General features: G+C 36.8%; 1 protein-coding gene across 1 annotated transcript in view; it reads right to left on the bottom strand.

Annotated features, from left to right (window-relative positions):
* Nucleotides 1-2,366: 2,366 nt before the first annotated feature.
* The window catches only part of LOC127436813 (semaphorin-3C-like), a 74,755-nt gene continuing 54,406 nt past the window's right edge, over nucleotides 2,367-22,715 (bottom strand). The window contains exons 12-18 of the mRNA XM_051691215.1: nucleotides 22,096-22,318; nucleotides 17,536-17,624; nucleotides 16,208-16,249; nucleotides 15,874-16,031; nucleotides 15,188-15,255; nucleotides 13,233-13,363; nucleotides 2,367-5,001 (exon numbers count right to left, since the gene is read on the bottom strand). Coding sequence (XP_051547175.1) covers nucleotides 4,600-5,001; nucleotides 13,233-13,363; nucleotides 15,188-15,255; nucleotides 15,874-16,031; nucleotides 16,208-16,249; nucleotides 17,536-17,624; nucleotides 22,096-22,318 — 1,113 coding nt within the window. The 3' untranslated portion in view covers nucleotides 2,367-4,599. The remainder of the gene's footprint in view (nucleotides 5,002-13,232; nucleotides 13,364-15,187; nucleotides 15,256-15,873; nucleotides 16,032-16,207; nucleotides 16,250-17,535; nucleotides 17,625-22,095; nucleotides 22,319-22,715) is intronic.

Below are 22,715 nucleotides of genomic sequence, written 5' to 3'. Positions count from 1 at the left end.
TTAGACTATAAATAAATACATGAAAATCACGTGTGAATCGTGTTATACATTAACAAAGACATTTCAAGAAGTGGAAAGTGTATATGATGTCATATCTTAGTTAATGTTACACTTGACAAGCTCCAGATGTGCACAATTTACAGATATTTTCATTCACAAGGTTTACACTTTAGAAATACTGGCTGCACAGATTCATAAATTCATTGTAATTTTGGATGTGTTTATTTAAATTGTCGCTTTAGCTTTTTTGGATGATCAGTCAAATATTGTTTATATTATTCGGATGAATCCGTTATTCGTTTTGAGGTCATTATCCGTGCCTTTCCGAATAAGGTGTTCGGCTTTGGGCGCATCCCTAATTTTAGCATACTGTAAGGCTATATATACATACAGTATTGCTATATACACAACAAATATATTTGTGCTATATTTTATACTGTATATAGCCTACTTTTAACTGCTTTTAATTCAATAGTCCACATAACATTTTTTTAAGTTCAGTAATTTGTTTTGGTGTAAATGTACTGATTTTTATATATATACGTATATATATATACAGGTGCATCTCAATAAATTAGAATGTCATGCAAAAGTTCATTTATTTCAGTAATTCAACTCAAATTGTGAAACTCATGTATTAAATAAATTCAGTGCACACAGACTGAAGTAGTTTAAGTCTTTGGTTCTTTTAATTGTGATGATTTTGGCTCACATAACAAAAACCCACCAATTCACCATCTCAAAAAATTAGAATACATCATAAGACCAATAAAAAAAAACATTTTTAGTGAATTGTTGGCCTTCTGGAAAGTATGTTCATTTACTGTATATGTACTCAATACTTGGTAGGGGCTCCTTTTGCTTTAATTACTGCCTCAGTTCAGCGTGGCATGGAGGTGATCAGTTTGTGGCACTGCTGAGGTGGTATGGAAGCCCAGGTTTCTTTGACAGTGGCCTTCAGCTCATCTGCATTTTTTGGTCTCTTGTTTCTCATTTTCCTCTTGACAATACCCCATAGATTCTCTATGGGGTTCAGGTCTGGTGAGTTTGCTGGCCAGTCAAGCACACCAACACCATGGTCATTTAACCAACTTTTGGTGCTTTTGGCAGTGTGGGCAGGTGCCAAATCCTGCTGGAAAATGAAATCAGCATCTTTAAAAAGCTGGTCAGCAGAAGGAAGCATGAAGTGCTCCAAATTTCTTGGCAAACGGGTGCAGTGACTTTGGTTTTCAAAAAACACAATGGACCAACACCAGCAGATGACATTGCACCCCAAATCATCACAGACTGTGGAAACTTAACACTGGACTTCAAGCAACTTGGGCTATGAGCTTCTCCACCCTTCCTCCAGACTCTAGGACCTTGGTTTCCAAATGAAATACAAAACTTGCTCTCATCTGAAAAGAGGACTTTGGACCACTGGGCAACAGTCCAGTTCTTCTTCTCCTTAGCCCAGGTAAGACGCCTCTGACGTTGTCTGTGGTTCAGGAGTGGCTTAACAAGAGGAATACGACAACTGTAGCCAAATTCCTTGACACGTCTGTGTGTGCTGGCTCTTGATGCCTTTACCCCAGCCTCAGTCCATTCCTTGTGAAGTTCACCCAAATTCTTGAATCGATTTTGCTTGACAACCCTCATAAGGCTGCGGTTCTCTCGGTTGGTTGTGCATCTTTTTCTTCCACACTTTTTCCTTCCACTCAACTTTCTGTTAACATGCTTGGATACAGCACTCTGTGAACAGCCAGCTTCTTTGGCAATGAATGTTTGTGGCTTACCCTCCTTGTGAAGGTTGTTAATGATTGTCTTCTGGACAACTGTCAGATCAGCAGTCTTCCCCATGATTGTGTAGCCTAGTGAACCAAACTGAGAGACCATTTTGAAGGCTCAGGAAATCTTTGCAGGTGTTTTGAGTTGATTAGCTGATTGGCATGTCACCATATTCTAATTTTATGAGATAGTGAATTGGTGGGTTTTTGTTAAATGTGAGCCAAAATCATCACAATTAAAAGAACCAAAGACTTAAACTACTTCAGTCTGTGTGCATTGAATTTATTTAATACATGAGTTTCACAATTTGAGTTGGATTACTGAAATAAATGAACTTTTCCACAACATTCTAATTTATTGAGATGCACCTGTATATATATATATATATATATATATATATATATATATATATATATATATATATATTACATCTTACAAGTTTTAAAAGATTGGTATTGGTAAAAGATTTGTAAGACTGGTATTTAGTATTACAGATATGAATCAGTTCTTTGATTCTCTTGTGAAAAATTCCTAACACATCTAACAGGTTGAAATTATTTAATGCAGTTGTTCAGGCTTATATCATTAATAAATAAGAATACACAAACCATGACATTTAATAAAATTATCCTTAACATTCACAGGGAATACAGCTTCACATTTGCTACTGTATAATATTAAAACATAATTCTATTTTACATTGCTTTGGAGATGCCACAGAAAACTACGAACATGAAACTTCAAACTCTGCGAAATGCAGATTTAGTCAAGAACATCTGAAGACATTTGGCATAAAATACATTTCAATTCAGACATTTCAAAAGGAAAAAAAAAAAAACAGTTTACAGGTGAATTAAATGCATGTAAAAGCTGTACATCTGTACTGCAAAATTGTGAACTGAATTTCAGGTTGAGACCGAATCGAAACAGAACCCTTTAAACTATTAACAAAATGATTCATTTTAAAAACATAAGAACTCAAATTACAAACAGACATAAGTAACACATAAATGGGTACTTGTACAATCCTAACATTTCTACATCATACACAAATCAGCTAAAATGAGTGACAAGCACATTACAGCTGTCTGTGTACACTGAGCAAACCACAACATTCTGAAATATCAGCAAACATGTGCCTGTTTAACAACGACTCTATGTGCATGACAACATGCCTCATTGGGGCTATTCTTATGTGAAACATCTAGTATTGGGCTTTAGAAAATCTATTTTACACTTACAATTTTAATAGTACACATGCCTCTGTAGTGAAGGACAAGCTATAATCATGGTCAAAATGGTTTAATCTTAAACTCTAAAACTGTTCCCAAAACACAGCACAGGGATCTGTACAGGTTTATGAGCTCAGTGAGTCACCTGTCTGAGATGGTACAATTGCAGCTCCATACCATCTTCTCTCCCAGTCCCTATCTGAGCATCTGTGGTGCAGCTGGGCTGATGTACCTTGGCCTGTCCATCATGATTTCGTTTCCATGAAAGGGGAACTGTCATGGACAATTCAGTGACCATAAACAATCTATTTGCAAGTAAACAAGCTTGTACTGTAGCACCATTTAGCAACATTGCCAGACAATATTCATCTCAATCTGGGAAGGCCACTGATAAATTGGTGTACTATTGGCTATTAATGAAGCCCTGTAGTTTAGTTAGAGTTATTGAAGATTTGTATGTAGATTTACATTAAATCTGCTGTACATTCGCTGTAAACATGCTGTAAACAGACTCTGTAGTGTGCAGACATCATACTGTAGCATATAAAAGTGGCACAAACACTAAAAACAAAATAATAATTTTAAGATTTACACATTTCAATTTCATAATAAAATTACATTCAATTGAACTTTAACAAAACAAAAATGATATTTCTTAAGTTTTTATTCAAATTGAGGGAATTTAATTATGAAATTGAAATGCATAAATCTTAAAAAATAAACGTCTTTTTTCCTTTTCTTTTTTTTTTTTTTTTTTTTTTGAGTGAATAAAAGATTATTTTTATGAATAGATAGTTTAATTAAAGGAAATTTCCAATCAAAAGCACGTGTCATGCATGTATCTGCCTACATTTTAAAGCAGATATATGCCTTTAAAATGTACACTCTTTCTCTTCAAGGAAAACAGACCAAAAATCTTAATGAATCTTTGTTTGTGTTCAGCAGATGAAAGAAAGTCATACACGAGTAAATGATGAGAGAATTTTCATTTTTGGGTGAACTAACCCTTTAATTCATACATAACTTTCTGGTTTGTTCATTACTTTCTGAAATGTTACGTATAAGTTAGAACTTAAAATAACCACATTACTATATGACATACAGTATGGAATTTAGGGCTCTTGTATTATGTAACATGAAACAAATTGGCTTGAGGGCCTGTGCGTGTATGTCTGTATGTGTATGTCCCTTTGAGGATATTTGAGGACATCCTCATTTGGAAAAATTATCCATAAATAAATTAAATAATGTGTTTTAGGTTAAAAAATGTGCAAAACTGAATGGTTTTCATTTGGTTAGGTTCAGGGTGGGTTTGGGTTAGTCATAGTAATTAGATCAGAGTCTTCTGATCTAGGCGTTCTTCATGCATATAAGACCGCTGTCCAGGAAGCACCTGGGAAGATGCTTTAAGTTTGGAAAAATAATTGAAGTTCATTTTAGAGGAGAATTTTGAGCTCATCTTCTCCATCATTGTCCTCTTTTATTTTCCTCTTGTCCTCTCTTCTGATGCATGTCATTATAACTTCTACTTTCTTCATCCTCTTCCTTTTTGTTCACGTCCCTTTTTCTATACTTCCCCTTCCTCCTCACTTCCAACTCTCTATTCCTCTGGTAAGTGGTTCCGTCGATTTCTACTCTTCCTGTGGTCCAGCAGGGGTTTGAGTTTGCCCAGATCTCCTCGCGTGGGGGTCTGCATGCTCTGCAAATTCTGCAGTTGTTTGCGTTCCTTGCAGTACTGGTGCATTGCGAGCGTCTCAGCTGGACTGAAGGCCGACACCAGGGCTTTAGGGTGCAGCATGGCTGCCCAACCCCAGGGAGACTGCTGTTTGTCACTCAGCGCGTTGACCAGAGCCTCACTCAGCACCTGCAGACGGATCTTGGCCAGCGTGCGCTTGAAGCCATTCTCTGTGGCCAGACAGTAGTACAGGCCCTGATCTGAAGTCTGTACAGTGCGGATGAGCAAACCGTAATTTGTGGACACCACACGATCACTCCGTTTGACCTGCACACAGAGACGAGAGGAATTTTGTGACTAGTGAATGCATAACTTCAAAGTAACTGGTGAGTAAAAGACATATTAAAGGGGGGTGGGGGGGTGGAGTGGAGTAGACGTGCTATCACTGAGCTCTGGTGGAACCTTTTAGTTTTTTGGTGTATCAGCCTCAGTATTAACCCTAAACTGCATCATTACAGTTGCGGATGGTGTAAGTGATGTCAGAGAAAAGATGGAACTTAAACCGCTCACTTAGAAAAAGAAGACCATTGACGTTACCTGTCTCAGAGCTGAGTGCGCATTATAACGTCCCTCAAAACTGGCGGACGTGATAAGGGCTGCTTGCCAGATCGATGCGCTTGTAAAACAAATAACCTCCGAAGTCTTGGCATTCATCGACAGGGCACACGAAAATAAAATCGATCCTGTGTTGAAGAAATTATCGGCAGTCACAGCACATATCGCGGAGGTGGAAACCTGTGTTACTGAAGCGGAAGCGCACATAGCCATGGTGGAAGATACTGTCACGAAAGACAATGCTGAGCTGGCCGGGATTAAAAAGAGTCTAGACACGGTCCTTGAGGAGCTGGATGATTTGGAAAACAGAAACAGATGGTGCAACATCAGAATAATTGGCCTGCCATAGGGTGAGGAGGGATTTTGATTTCTCAAATCCTGGCTACCTACTCTGTTGAACATCGACTTTAAGAATGGCCAGGTGAAGATTGATCGTGCACACTCTGGCATGTTGCCCCGCTGCAGCTGAGAGACCCCAAGCAATGATTGTAAAACTTCAGAATTTTCAAGACAGTGCACATTTTACAAGCCATGCGTGCTGCTGGTCAACTATCCTACAGTCGGCACTATTTCCATTTACGAGGATTTCTCAGCCGTGGTTTCTTGGAAGAGACAAGCATTCGGTGTTGTGTAGAATCTTCTCTGCAAGAGGGAAATGGCTTCGTGATGATCTACCTGGTGATCCTAAGGGTGCAGTACGAAGGCGGCAAGCTCTTCAAACAGCCTAAGGACGTCGACGCTTTTCTGGTGGCCCTGCCTACTACAATATCCACCTCCACTGGCGGCTCAACTAGGCTAGATGGGACTGAACAACTCTAACCCGGTCGATATTTAATTTAGGGTCACTTGTGTGTGAAAACAAATTGCTACAACCAGCCGACGTCAAAATTGATACAAGTTCTCGTAGAACTTTCAAACTTGTTGTCCACAGTTGGGAGCACTATGCATCGTTTGGATAAAGATTGCTAATCCACCCCAGTTCAATCTGAGGTAAAATACATTTTGGGACACCTTTTTTTCTTTTCTTTTTTTTCCTTAAGACGCAAGATGCTTGACTGCAGTTTTTGCATGGGGGAGGGGCACGGTTGGGTTGATGTACCACTTTCTTTGTGATGAGATTGATGGGGGATGTTTATAAAAAGACAGAACAACTAAACAAAAGGGATTTCTTCCACAGCGAACTACATTAACAAACAGAGCAGCGATCTTCATACTTACTGTACTTACAGTAGTTCTACTGCCTGTTCATTGTAATACCTGGTCCAGCAATGTTTCCTACGATTATGGGAGGCTTAGATTGCTGCTCGTTGGAGTGATACAGAGCAGCATCAGACTTTCTCTTCATATAACTCTCTTTAGTATTTTAACTGTAAATAGTTCTTAGTTTATGTTTGGCTTGCAAGGTAACTTAATTTCATGCTTGTTTACTTATTTTTTTCAACAGTTTTATTATTTTAGGTTTACATATTTTGGGTTCTCTTAACGACAAGTTATCGAAGAACGCTACTTATTTATTTCTCACACACAGGAGGGCATTGGGGCAAAAAAAATGTCCCCACTTATTATGACAGGAAACAATCTGACACTCTGAAATTGGAACGTGAGAGGTATTCACGGCCCAATCAAAAGGAAAAAGGTGTTGAACTTCCTGAAAAATGAACAAGTTCATATCGAGTTTTTGCAAGAGACACATTTAACGGCCAATGAGCATGTTAATCTGAAGCATGACTAGGTTGGACAGGTGTTTTGTTCATCATTTAATAGTTAAAGAAGGGGAGTTGCCATTCTCATTCATAAACATATACCACTCTCTAATGTACAGACATGTTCTGATAAGTCCGGGCGATTCATTTTGCTTAAAGGTTTATCGAATAGCGAGTCTATCACCCTAATGAACGTTTATGTTCCCCCGATTCAATCTAACGAGTTTATTACGCACACATTTTCAAAATTTGCTGAATGGCAGTGTGATCATAGTGTGATCGCTGCCAATTTCAACTGTACACTCTTACCTAAGCTTGATAAATCTTCTTCATCAAATGATGAATCCGCAAGAGCTTGTGCTCTGATTGAGAGGTGTGAGGCACTTGGTCTGTTGGATACTTGGCGGATGCTACATCCAAGAGATAAAGAGTATAATTTTTTCTCCGGAGTACATAAAACTGAAAGTAGAATATATTACTTCTTTTCAACTAAGGCATCTTTACATAATATAATATAATAGACTGTAATATAGGCAATATTGTTATATCAGACCACGCAGCTGTGTTATTCAACTTGACATATAACCTCATGACCCAAATTTCTAAGCTTACCTTAAGGAGCAAATCAACTATTTTTTTTAGACAATAAAACCCCTGATGTATCACCTAATCTGTTACGCGACACAGCTAAAGCAAATATCAAAGGGCTAATTATCTCCTATGTTTCAAACCAGAGAAGGAATCATCTATTAGACGAAAGAAGGCTTGAATTGAATCTCCATGATCTCCAAATGAGATATAATACCTCCCTCTCTGATGATTTGCTTGCTGAGATAAAAACAGTACAAACCACTTTAGATGCCATTCTCACTAAAAAAGCAGAGAAGTCCATATTTTTTGCAAAACAGCGGATGTATGAATTTGCTAATAAGCCTAATAAATACCTGTCCAAACTTCTACGCTGCCGATCTTAAGCCCAAGTCATTTCCACCATTAAGGACAAAATGGAGTCCCTTGTCATGATGATAAGGCCATTCGTATGATTTTTAGAACGTTTTACAAGAAGCTCTACATGTCTCAATAAGACTCTGGCCCAGGTGAATCTATGAACAATTTTCTTGCAAAACTATCCCTGCCAGAAGTGTCTGAGGAGCAAAGACAAGTCTTGAACAAACCAATTGAAATTAGCAAAATTCTAAATTGTATTAGTAGCTTTCCAAATGGGAAGGTGCCTGGGCCAGATGGATTCACAACAGAATTCTTTAAAAAATGGTTAATTCTATGCATTACATGATTCGATTCTCTTTTAATTCTGGGAATCTCCCTAACTCTATAATGGAGGCCAACATTTGTGTTATTCTAAATAAAGGAAAACCCTCTGATGAATGTGGATCCTACCGTCTCATTTCCTTCCTTAATGTGGATTTTAAAATACTAGCTAAGATCCTGGCCACCCAACTCGAGTCCCTGCTCCCACTATCATCAATATGGATCAGACAAGTTTTATCAAGAGGAGATCCCCAGCTTATAATGTTAGAAGGTTAATTAATATCATTCAGCACTCAAATCAATGTGCAAGTGGTGGCATAGTCATCTTTTTGGATGCTGAAAAGGCATTTGACAGGGTCGAGTGGCCATATTTATTTTCAGTACTATCCAAATTTAACTTGGGAAACAACTTCATTAAATCGATTAAAATCTTATATACCCTCCCCTCAGCTAGTATAATAACAATTGGCTTTCAATCCTTTTCAATATATATATATATATATTATTATTATTATTATTATTATTATTATTATTAGCATTGTTACTCAGTTAAATAACTTGTTTGTTTGTTATAGTTTATATTTATAAAAATGTATTCTGTTGTCACATTTTACAAGTCTTAGACTGGAGAAGCTATGTCAAATGTTTGTACCGATATGATTTTCATTCACCATGTCAATGCCAAAAGAAAAAATAGCAATATAAAATAACAAGCTGCCAAAACGACTCATTCTTCCTCCACGTTGTGATGTCACGCTGTGGTAGACATTTGCATCTCACAGCCTCCACAACAACACATCAATGCCTACTTTACCTTATCACTTCAGTTAGGGTGGCCAGATGTCCCGTTTTCCCCGGGACAGTCCCGTATTTAAGCACTTTTTCTAGTGTCTCAACTTATTCTGAAAATATTGTGTTTTGTCCCGTATTTCCCCTCTACTAAAATTTCACTTTCGTCTATGCGGCTTTCTCAGTTACGTGAGAATTATAATCAAAGGTAGCCAAGGATACGGCTTGTAAAACCAATAAAATCACACAGTGTTATTTGAAGTACATGACTGGATTAAACTATCCAATCACAATCCCCTATCAATAGATATTCAGTCAGTGAACCGATTGAAGAGTCAGTTTGAAAGAGCACACAGATGAAACAGTGGCTGGAAAAATGTCAAGGAAGCATGCATGTACATTTAATGAGGATCTTCAAAAAGAGTTTAAATAAAAAAATTTAAAAAAAGGAGTCACAGACAGAGCCTAGTAAAGTGAGGTGTGAGATTTGTGGAGCTCGCATTTCCATCGCCCATGGAGGCCGCACCGACATCGCGCAGCATGTTCATTCAAAAAAGCATGTGTATGCTGATAAAAGTAGGTGTGCCACACCAAGTGTTAGCGATTTTTTTGTGAAGCAAAGTTCCGAATCTGACAAGGTGCACACAAGTGAAGGACTTTTGCTTATCATTCTGTTGTGCATGGCCATAGCTTTGCACATTCATGACCTGAGAAAAGTCAGAAGAATCATTCATACCCTCTGACATTAAAAAGCAGTTGGATGCCCTGGTTGAAGCTGGTGACATGCGAGTGGATGATTTCTTTTGTGCAGTGAGAAACTTTTATTCAGCATCGGTGATTACCTCCAAAATTGGAGCCGCTCATTGGAGAACACAGAACAACTTGAGTGGGCCCTACTGAGAGACATACCAGAGTGGAAAGACATTCAGAGCAGCCTTGAACACTTCTACTCCAGAATCCCCGCTCTCAGTTTGATTGATGAAACCACGCTCTTTGATAAGTGTGCTTGCACGAGAAACACTGTCACTCGTCGCATCACTGAGTGGAACATGAACAAGACAGCCGTATCTGAAAGATGGACAGATGTTTTTTGTGAGCTGGAGAGCAAGACCATCAACTTCGGAGTCTTAGCCAAGGTCGTGGAGTTTGTTTTATGCCTGCCTGGGACATCTGCATCTGTGGAGCGTGTGTTCTCATAAATGAACGCGGCATGGACACCGGATAAATCTTGACTCAGTGTAACAGTCATGAAAGCAATGCTTTTCATACGTCTTAATTTTGGACTGGACTGCTCTGCATTTTAAGATAAACTCTTGAAAGACAAGCGCACACTGAGAAAAATTGCTGCCAGCGAAAAGTACAAAAGTGAAAACAGTTACAGATTCGGATGCACCCTCTATTTCGCATTGATCTGACCCTAGGTAAGGATACGTCAATTTCATTTTTGCTGGGAGGGGGCTGTCCCGTTTTCCACAAGCAGGAATCTGGTCACCCTATTTCAGTAGCCCCGCCCAGTAGTGGTGAGCAGTGAGATGGCAAGTAGAGAGCAGGTCAGTCAAGAGCAGAGAGCCAATCAGAAAAGTGGGCATTTACTGTCAAATCTTAAAGGAGAAGCAGCACCAAAACTGAGCATTTCTGACAGAGGGTCAGAATGATGGTGGAAAAATATCATGTTTTACAAATATACTGCATGACTGTTTTTTTTTTTGTTTTTTTTTTTTTGTTTGTTTGTTTGTTTTTTGCAAAAAACTTTATTAATATTAACCTCGAGGAACATATTAAAATAATAAAAAACATGCCATGACCCCTATAAAGCATTTATATACACTGAATACACAAGATTTAGTGAGGTTGATGCTTCAGACTAGAAAAAATATCTGCCATTGGAATAGGACAAAATACAAATGTATTCAAGAAACGTTCTCTAAAAATGTATAATGTAATCTTATATAAGTGTTATAATTAATGTAATTTTGCTCCCCACATGAATTTATTATTGTTTAAAGGGTTTACAGATATTTTTTCCTGGAAACCAAGACAAAAATACTAGTAAAATATATATTGTTTAGACATGTAATAATTTATGAACTGTGTAAAAGAGATTTGTGAAATAATTGAATATGTGTATTCAATGAATAATAATGTAATAATATACAATTAAAATATAATAAATAAAATATATAATTATATTATATAATCATATAATACATTAAATACACTTAAAAACTGAAGCAGTACAATTTACTCTGGATACACTAAATTTAATAAGGCTTATGCTTAAAACAAGTAAAAATATCTGTCATTGGAGCAAGACAAAATAACTTATTACATGAAAACAAGCATTATTATCTAATGAAATTATCTTAATAAGTTAAGGAAAATAGGACAAAGGTTTCTGGATTTTTGAAGTATTTTTGTAGTAATTTTTTTAATTAAATATCCTAATAGGGTTTCTGAACAAATTTCACATATTTGTATTGCTTTATCAATTTATAATAATGTAATACTATGCATATTAATATAAATGTATTAACACATAAATTGTTATCAATAATGTAATATACAATTAAATATCAATTAATAATCAATATAATTTAAAATAAAATAAAAGTGATGTATTATATAAAGATAATGCATATACTTTTCTAATTTTGTGTAAAATTATTATACATGAAGTTTTTGTGATAAATTGATCATATTAATTAAGAGACTTCATGGAATAGTTGTACTTTTAAAAATAAAATTGTCACACTGCTGACCTTTTCAAGCAAACTGCAAAGGACCTTGTGAAGATGCTGGAGGAAACAGGTAGACAAGTATCTATATCCACAGTAAAAACGAGTCCTATATCGACATAACCTGAAAGGCTGCTCAGCAAGGAAGAAGCCACTGCTCCAAAACCGCCATAAAAAAGCCAGACTACAGTTTGCAAGTGCACATGGGGACAAAGATCTTACTTTTTGTAGAAATGTCCTCTGGTCTGTTGAAACAAAAATGTAACTGTTTGGCCTTAATGACCATCATTATGTTTGGAGGAAAAAGGGTGAGGCTTGCAAGCCGAAGAACACCATCTCAGCCCTGAAGCATGGGGGTGGCAGCATCATGTTGTGGGGGTGCTTTGCTGCAGGAGGTACTGGTGCACTTCACAAAATAGATGGCATAATGAGGAAGGAAAATTATGTGGTATATTGAAGCAACATCTCAAGACATCAGCCAGCAAGTTAAAGCTCGGTTGCAAATGGGTCTTCCAAATGGACAATGACCCCAAGCATACCTCCAAAATTGTGGCAAAATGGCTTAAGGACAGCAAAGTCAAGGTATTGGAGTGGCCATCACAAAGCCCTGACCTCAATCCGAAGCGTGTGCGAGCAAGGAGGCCAACAAACCTGACTAAGTTATAACAATTCTGTCTGGAGAATTTCAGACAAAATTTCAAACACAAAATTCCAGCAGAAGCTTGTGGAAGGCTACCCAAAATGTTTGACCCAAGTTAAACAATTTAAAAGCAATGCTGCCAAATACTAACAAAGTGTATGTAAACTTCTGACCCACTGGGAATGTGATGAAAGAAATAAAAGCTGAAATAAATAATTCTCTCTACTATTATTCTGACATTTCACATTCTTAAAATAAAGTAGAGATCCTAACTGACCTAAGACAGGGAATGTTTTCTATGATTAAATGTCAGGAATTGTGAAAAACTGAGTTTAAATGTATTTGGCTAAGGTGTATGTAGACTTCTGACTTCAACAATATATATATATATATATATATATATATATATATTTCTTACACTACAGCATAGGTGTAGCCTCTATTCTTTTTTCTTTGTTTTTCATTGTTATGAGTCTGAAGGGTCAGTCATATCAAACCCTTCACATACACCATAAATTAATCATGAATTAAATAATGCCAAAAAAACAAGACAAAGATGGTTTGAATTTCCATGTGCATCCATTGTTTTCTCCTTCCTAAAGCACAGAGGGAGCATTAACAGTTTAAGAGGAGTCAGTTATGTTTCAGAGACGCCTCTCTCATGGGGCTATTTTACGAATACTAACAGCTGAGGATATTTAATCGCAAGATATATGATACATTACAATACTGTATTGCAATCACTTATTGTGAAGTGCCAGGCATTGCTTGTTTAGTGTTGTGTCATTTTGGACAGAACCATCTGACCTCTTTCCTGCGATCATTGTCTCTCTGAATGAGCCATTTAATGGAGGCCTGAGGAGATTTAGGCTGGCATTCCAGGAAGGCGGTGTTGTTTTTGACTCCATACTGGGTCATCTCCACTGCATTCCTGTAGGCTGAAACAAGACATCAGACATTATCCAATTCCCTCACACACTGTAGTGCATATTAATTGCACACACACTTCTTGTAATGCTGGAACAGTGGACGTGCTAAACAGTACTAAATCATCTGTTGATTGCACTCTTGATGAGGTCAAGGGTCACCAGGTGTGTAGTAAATTAAGCTGTAAATGAGTCATGGGATAAATAAGCATATCATCTGATAAGTGGCCCTGAGACTGGTCAATGATATAATCCAATGACATCAGTTTTGACATTATGCTACTTTTGTTTTGCACAATTCAGGCTGGAAAACACGTTCCACTCATCAAGACTGATATTTGACATTTCTGATTCATCCAAATGTTGAATTCTGAGTCATCTGAATCAATGACATCATCAGGGCCAATTTATTCAAACGAGTAGGTGTTATGCTCCCATGGCACAGACTTGTTTGCAGAGATTCCACTCTGAGCACGTTCTCGGACTCAGAAATTATTCGTTTCTATGGCAAAGCTCATAACGCCAGAATCTATCCATGTATATCCATTTTCAAACAAAATCAATTGGTGTAAAATATACACATTTTAAATTATTATTATTATTATTATTATTATTATTATTATGTTATAGTTGCAAGAACTGCATTAATATGGGTAGATTTGTGATAAATAAAAGAACCTTGTATCAGTAGGTTCTGTTGTTTAATTTGATATATAATATTCACATAAGCTTTCAACCTATATGTTACAAAAAAAATAGAAATAGCAAGGCTGAGAAAAAAGGGATGGTTTTAATAATAAATCCCATAGTACTTCTACTGAAATAAGTACTGGATTTATACAGATAAATATGGGAATATTACATAAAAGTTTAAGATACAGAGTGCAAAATGACCCCTTGGACCCCTATTGATGCATTCCAGAGCTTTACAGATAAACATTTCTGAAAACTAGATATGTGTATTGCAACTAAAGAGCCACATGTGTCGTTTATTCTTAATAATAGTGCATTTTCAGACCGATCTTTGAAAATTATCTATACTGAAACAGTAGGCTGACTTTTCTTTAGTTAAAATTGGTTTGTGCTTACCAAAATTCGAAACACTGCCTTCAGTGGCCAAAGCCGTAAGTGTTGTTTGGCGTATGGGCACGTGTGAGCTACATTTTACAGGTGAAATGTCCACGGAGGGCCTCCAAAAGCGAGTTGTGAAGTGAGTTGTTTTTAGCATTTTATATAATGAACCCTAAAACCCAACACCCAAACCTAAAACCTAACCATCAGTGGAGTAAAAATGTAATGTTTGAGGGAAAAATGCAACCTCTGAATTGCAATCGTCACTGGTAGTACGAACCGATTACTTCCTGGTTTCAATGCGGGATATGAACCCAGGTCTTCCCCGCTACAAACACAACACGTTTCTGGCCCGCCACAAGGGCAGGTAAACACACTTGAGCCAAGGCAAAAATGTCTGGTAGGAAATGGCACTTCTCAGCGAGTTGGTATAATATGTCTGACGCTAGGGTACTGGAACTATCGGAAACAACATGCTGACTTTGCGTGTGATCATCTTAGTATTTTTGGACTTATTTTTTAATGTTAATAAATAAAGGTACATTTCTAGTTTCACAATTTTTTGTACTTCAGACCTTCTATGTTGGACCAAAAAAGCCAGCTTCATACCATGTTACCCACATATGGTTTTCAACCATTGAAAATGTATGTCGAGCCACACTGAGCTACACATATCTTTGGGATTTAACCATATAGGGCCTTAAAAATTAAGACACAAATAGAAAACCAGAATCTGAACCAAAATCTAAAAGGATATTAATATACCTTTGAGATTGAAACCTCTGCACTGTGTCAGTGGATTCCCATGCATAATATCTTGCCTTCTGCTTCTCCTGAAATAAAATTTACACAAAATTAATGCAACATATTTTCATATATGCATTCTTTCCTTTCACTTTTACATCTTTGTCACCATTAATTCTGAATGTGTGCACACATGTCTTTTTTAAAACACACTCCTTTTCATGAAAGTCAAATGTGAGCCTAATTCCTCAAAACCATCAAGACACAGCTGTTGCCTTAGAAATGCAATTAAGTGAAATAGGTCTTTCTTTTCCACCTTATTACTCCAGTATGGATCTTTTCATGGGATAGTCTTCCATAAATATTTTCTCTACTCAACACATCAACAGAAAAGGTTTGACTGGGGTATCAGATTAGTTTTTAATATGTTGAAACAATCCATTGAAGGCTGTACAGTGTACATACTCATGAATATGGATTGTGCGGCCTGTTCTGTTCGACTGACAGGCTGTGTGTGTGGCAGCATGAGTGCCAAAAATTAGAAAACAACAATAAAGTACTTTTACATTTTCTGATTAAACGAAAGTCTGTGAGACTTTTTTTTCGGCAGGTGAAAATCGGCTTGTGTGCCTGCGTTTGCTGTGTCTGATCGTGTATTTCCACCCCACTGAGCATTTGTGTGTGTGTTTGTGTGTATTTATGAATACCTTTTGCCAGTGGGGTAGAATCTGGAACAGCTGAGTCCATCCCAGGCGCAGTATGGGTCCCGTGCTAAACAGCAGTCTGCACAGGCCGCACCGTAAGCATTGCAACGGTGCAAAGACACCTGAGATACTCCGTGCTCAGAGCTTACATACAGCTGTTGCTGAAACACACACAGGCCAAATATCACAAATATTAAAAGCTGTGGATTTAACCCCCAACACTGGTGACTAGATAATTACCCATAATTAAAGCCATTTCTTCCGCCACCCCACCTTACTATATGTGGAGCTTCATCAATGTATGCATTTAGATAAAGGAGCTACTAAGTGTGGTTACCTTTTTAGAAGAAATGTGTAGGTTGGTGATTGGAGACTGCTTCTGGAAATCCAAAAAAAAATAAAATAAAATAAAAAAAAAAGAATAGTGTCAATGATGTGAAGTTCATTTACGTATACCTCTTTTAAGATAATTATGAATATGGTTTAATTTTTGGAATTAAAATCTTTTAGATATTGGGGGGTGGGGGGGATATCAAGGTGGTTTTACTGTCCTCATTATAAGGAAAAAATCACACACACACACACACACATATATATATATATATATATATATATATATATATATATATATATATATATATATATATATATATATATATATATATATATATTGCCATAATATTTTATTATTATTTTAAAAATTTTGTTTCAATTTATGTTTAGTTTATAATATTATTATTATTTGAAAGACTTTTGTCTGTCAAATCAAAGTTGATACAGTATAAAGTCCCATTTTCAATATATTTAAATAAAATATCATTTTAAATACAAAAATATTATAATTTCGCCTTTGTATGACATGGCACTGTTCAAGTAAGGTCAAAGAATAGTCAATGACGTGACTTATTTCCTGACCTATTAATTTATAATGCATTTCAGGCGAAAAATGATTTTAATATATTTAAATATTATTTTATGATGAATATAAATACATGTTTGATATTCTTCTTTTTATTATTATTATTATTATTATTATTATTATTATTTTTGGTCAAAAATCAAGTTGATTTAACTGTCCATTGAATACAATAATAAAAATAAAAAAACTTTATCTTAAAAACATATATTTGATTTTTCGAAATTAATGATGAGTACTGAATACAAAGATTACTTTTCTAAGAAATTTGTAGGTTGGTGATTGCACATTTTAAATTAGATTTTTAAATGATTTTCTTTCCATCATCTTGGACATCCATATTTGTCATCATTGACCAAATAATAATCACTTGTATCCAAAGCCACATTTTCAATGATAAATTGGGTATTTGGGGTGGTTTTGAGTTTGCATGCACAAGTCTGTGAGTGTGTGCATGAGTGTGTGTTGAGGTACCAAATTAAACAGCCCACTGGACAACCAGAATGGTATTTCATGGTCCATAAATTGGTTCATGATGTCTAAGCATATTTAAACTATTCTGAGTGTTATTCAAAGCAGATCATAAGGAGTCTCACATCCTAACCTTTTCCTTACCTCATTCTGAGCCTTTGTTTCCACTAAAAATCTGCCTTCCCTTAGAACAACATTCACTTCTAATAAAGGCTTTGTGGCACTGCCAGCTTGGCTCATACAGTCTTTGATGTGTGATGTGTGGTGAGAGCTCAGACCTTAAACACTTCCAGCTCCTCCAGGATTAGATCCTCATCCAGAGAGCCATTCGACGGCAAAACTACGACCTTCTGAACTGTGCCTTTATCTGTCAGAAGAATATCAGAACATTAGGAGGGCATTGAACACAAGCTAGAAAAACAACCTCAGTAAAAATGTGATTTAGTTTGTGTTTGAGCTGGATATGAACTGTTTTCCATTGTTCACAGATTTTCTGTTTAGATTTCTTTATAAGAGCATGTAAATGTGTTTTGACGTCATTGAGCATCTGTTCTACGAAATATCGGTTAAAGTATGTATTCTTTTGAAACGGTTTGTATTTTAATGTTTATTGACAGGCCCCACTCACTTCCATCTTCAAACTGTAGAAATGTCTTGAATGAAGAATGTCTTGAAATGTCAAGCTTATTCACTTTGTGAGGTCAAGATGGGGGCATGATAGGTGTGCATCTTGTTGAAGACCCAAAGAGAAAGGGTGGATGGAAGATTCAGTACCAACTCTGGAAATTCCCATTTTAAATCCCCAACAACATATCATCCTCTGCCAACGAGCAGCCAGACACACTCCACATGGCGTTCCTGGCATTTGATCAGGAATTTTGACTGGCAAACACAAACGGCTGGGATTTTGACTTCCCCCTCTCTATTCTTGTTACTTAGTAACCACTGAGCCGGTCCGCTGTCATCTGTCTGATTCTGCTCTCTATTAAACACACACTCACACTCTCTCTTTTTCCTTTGTTCATGTATATTTCCCCAAAAAAGTTAGTATTATATGTTGGTCCTGAGAGCAGGGATAACTCTTAATTTCCTCCATTTACTGATGCTGAATAGATAGAAGAAAAAAATTGTTAATATGATTAGATGAATGTTTTAGTTTAACAAAGCTTGTGTGGAGCCAATTCCCCCTAGTGGGAGGAGATTCAAGCAGCCATAGAAATATTAATGTCTGGAGTACTGGGAGTCTGGAACATTGTGTGCTTATGATATAGTATTATGTGGAGTTAAAAGTATTTTATGTTATAGTTTTGTAAAGAATGGAATAAAATGTTCTTTATTATTTTTTAATTATGTTTTAGTCTTTTTGCCTCTTTAATTTATAGTCTTTAGTATAGTATAGTATAGTATAGTATAGTATAGTATAGTATAGTATAGTATAGTATAGTGTCTCTCAGTCCATTCCTGGTGGACCAACAGCACTGCCAATTTTGTATGTCTCTTTTATCTAACACACCTAATTCTACTGATTATCTAATTAATACAGGTTCCCTAGTCTGAATTGGGTGTGTCAAATAAGAGAAACATTCAAAGTATGTAGTGTTAGTGGGAGTCTATCCTCCATGGTTAGATAGAGAAAAACTGGTATAGTATAGTATAGTATAGTATAGTATAGTATAGTATAGTATAGTATAGTGCAGTATAGTATAGTACAGTGCAGTATAGTACAGTGTAGTATAGTATAGTGTAATATAGTATAATATAAAACAGTTAGTTCTTGTCCTCGAATCTGATTGGATGAGAGACGTTCCATGAGTACTGATGGTCTCACACCATCAGCACTCGGACGCTTCACAGTGTGTATCACTCCGCTTGTGTTCGTGCTGTTCTAAACTAAAGTGTAAGAGCAGTGCAGATGTGTGAAGAGCTAATGTATATGTGTCTCTTTACATGTAATTTTTTGACATTACATATGTTAGCCAGTAGGTGGTGGCAAAAGATCATTTTTGTGTGTAATATGAGCCAGTTAGGTGACGTGACATAAGTCACTGTCAGTCAGTGTTTACATACAACAGCTCTACGTGATCGCTCCTATTACTACTACACTACTAAAGCTAGGAAATGGCTTTAAACGGCTTTAAATGAACAACTTCAGCATTACGGCTCATCACAGCTGAGAGACACAACAGACTGATTAATTACACAAACTCAAGGCGCTTACCTCTTACCGGACTTTCCATATTGGAGAGAAAATACTGTTCAAAATGGCGGAGGAGATTGCGGTTTCTATAGTGAATGACTCTTGCGCAGCAGCTACCGTGAAATAGGGAGAAATACCCCCGCTTGGACGGCTATTTTTCCACTGAGAAACCTGATCTTCAGCAAGCTGACAGCATTTCTGCTTGGGAGTGGCAACATGTGATGGCACACGCTCCATCTCTCTCTCTCTCTCTCTCTCTCTCTCTCTCTCTCTCTCTATCTCACACACACACACACCCATCCTTGTTTATCCAATAACTTGGTAGAAACAGCACAAGCCATTATACTATTTCTGAAGTGACATTTTTGAATTTCTAACGATGGCTTGGACGTATCATTTGGTTTGAACCAGCAACGGCAGATTCTGATTCGTTGCGTAAGAAAGTAGTTCCATGCACAAATGCGTTTTTTTGACCGTATTCAGTTTTTCCTATTTTTTTTTATTTACTTGTTCATTGAACTGTTGTACATAAGCAATATCACATTCGCATATCAACATTTGCTGTGATTTGGCCGCAGGCACGTGGCCGCAGGCCGAGTGCCGTAGGGACATATCGCACTCTTGCTCGTGTGATATTGCTTAAGTGTAGTATTGAACAGTATAGTATACTGTAGTATAGTATAGAATAGCATAGCATAGTATAAAGTATAGTATAGCACAGTATAGTATAGTATAGTTTAGTATAGTATTGCATTGTATACTATGGTATGATGTACTATATTATTGTATAGTATAGTTTAGTAAAGCATAGTTTAAGATAGTACAGTGCAGTATAGTATAGTTTAGAAAAGAATAGCATAATGTAGTTTACTGTGGTATAGTATAGTATAGTATAGTTTAGTATAGTATAATATAGTATAGTGTAGTATTGCATAGTATAGCATACTGTAGTATAGTATAGAATAACATAGCATAGTATAAAGTATTGTACAGCACAGTATATTATAATATAATATAGTACAGTATACCATAGTATAGTAAAGTTTAGTAAAGTATTGCATTGTATACTATGGTATGGTATGGTGTTCTACATTATTGTATAGTATAGTTTAGTAAGCATAATTTAAGATAGTATAGTGCAGTATAGTATAGTTTAGTAAAGAATAGTATAATGTAATTTATTGTGGAATGGTATAGTATAGTATAGTATAGTATAGTATAGTATAGTACAGTGTAGTATAATATAGTATAGTATAGTATAGTTTACTGTGGTATAGTAAACTAAAGTAATATACTGTTGTATATATTTTATAGTATAGTGTAGTGGTTAGTGAAAGGAAATAATTGAGAAGATAGATGGGAAATGGGATTAGGATGTGTCGCAGGCCAGATTCAAACATGTGTCATCCATATTAGCACCATAGTTCAATATGTCTGAAGTACATGTATGTACACTAACTGCTGCGCTAGAATCATTTTTGTACATTGTTTAAAAAAAAAAAAAAAAAAAAAAACACGTTAAAGAAGTAGATCTGCAAACTGTCCCAAAAATTACCATTTATGGAGCAACGTTTAGATCCAGAAGATCTTCGTAAGGAAAATCACTGAAACGTTGCTCAATAAACTGGACGTGCTGGAAGTTTGTACAAAGTTCTGAAGCTTTGATTGACACCAACCTAAAGTTGGATGTGTATGCAATCTCCCCTTTTTCATTCAACACAATGACAAGACAATAAAATGAACTGGTAACATATAGATCAATGTAAGACATGAAATGTTGCTGGAGTACAGTATTGTAAAATGAAAAATGTATGGTAGGACATGGATCAATTTGGTACAGCAAAACAAATGAGTTCTATACTACAATTTATTCAGTTACTATACTTTGGGGCCTGGGTATCTCAGCGAGTATTGATGACCACCCCTGGAGTCGCGAGTTCGAATCCAGGGTGTGCTGAGTGACTCCAGCCAGGTCTCCTAAGCAACCAAATTGGCCCGGTTGCTAGGGAGGGTAGAGTCACATGGGGTAGCCTCCTCATGTTCGCTATAATATGTGGTTCTCACTCTCGGTGGGGCGCGTGGTGAGTTGTGCGTAGATGCCGTGGAGAATAGCATGGGCCTCCACACACGCTACATCTCTGTGGTAACGCTCTCAACAAGCCACGTGATAAGATGCGTGGATTGACGGTCTCAGACGTGGAGGCAACTGAGATTCATCCTCCGCCACCCGAATTGAGACAAGTCACTACACCACCACGAGGACTTAGAGCGCATTGGGAATTGGGCATGCCAAATTGGGGAGAAAAGGGGAGAAAATAAAAAAATATTACTATACTTTTGCTAACAGAACACTTTCAGAAAAATGATATCAGTCCAAAACAAATAGAGTAAAGCACAAATCCCAAGACGCCTTGTTTACCATCTTTTCTGCCCTTTTCACTTTTGTATGGAAAGAGCTATTTAGTCTAATTACAAGGTCAACAAGCAGCCGGTCAAAGCGTCAGTTCGTAACAAAGACTGTCATGAAGCAGCTTTTTGTTTCTTTAGCCTGGTTTCATATGGTGGTTGTGACTCTGAGTGGGTAACTGTTCAAATAGGTCACTTGATTTTTCTTAAAATTTGTTGTTCTTCGGAACTGTACCTGTGCCCAGAAAGAGGACTTGATAGTGTCCGTCCGCAGCGGTGACCTGGTCCACAGCTATGGAGGTGTACTTGTAATCAGCATGCGTTCGCACGACCAGAGGTTTCCTGCCCACCGGATAAATGGGGTTAAACATGACGGGGTGATTCCTCACAAATGTCACCACCTCATCTGGAAACTCTTTAGTACTCTGGATATGAGGAGTGAACGCACCACCAGGACACTGACAGGAAGAGGAGAAATAGATTTAGAGATTAGCTTTTTAGCATGCCAAATCAAATCAAACTGGCTAATTCATTTATACCTTGTCACTTTCATTCTGTCTTTTCATCACTCTAAATCATGCTCACAGCTTGTCTTTTGTTTTGTGAATGGCTCCTATGAAGCCCATCAGCAACTTGATGACAATGAAATCAAAACGTGAACTAAGTAATTTATTGTTTATGTTTCACAGGCTGACTTTATACTGACACCTACTGGCGTGGATGTACGATTACACAAAAGCAACATTTTTAGTTACCTCGTGTACAATAAAACAGCTTTTTCTACACCACTTATATGACTGAAGTTCATCTTATGTGAGTGGTCATTTTAAATATATCTTCCAAAACTACTATTCA

The sequence above is a fragment of the Myxocyprinus asiaticus genome, chromosome 47 (assembly GCF_019703515.2).
Source record: "Myxocyprinus asiaticus isolate MX2 ecotype Aquarium Trade chromosome 47, UBuf_Myxa_2, whole genome shotgun sequence".
Taxonomy (NCBI): domain Eukaryota; kingdom Metazoa; phylum Chordata; class Actinopteri; order Cypriniformes; family Catostomidae; genus Myxocyprinus; species Myxocyprinus asiaticus.
This window is presented reverse-complemented; position numbering and strand designations above follow the sequence as displayed.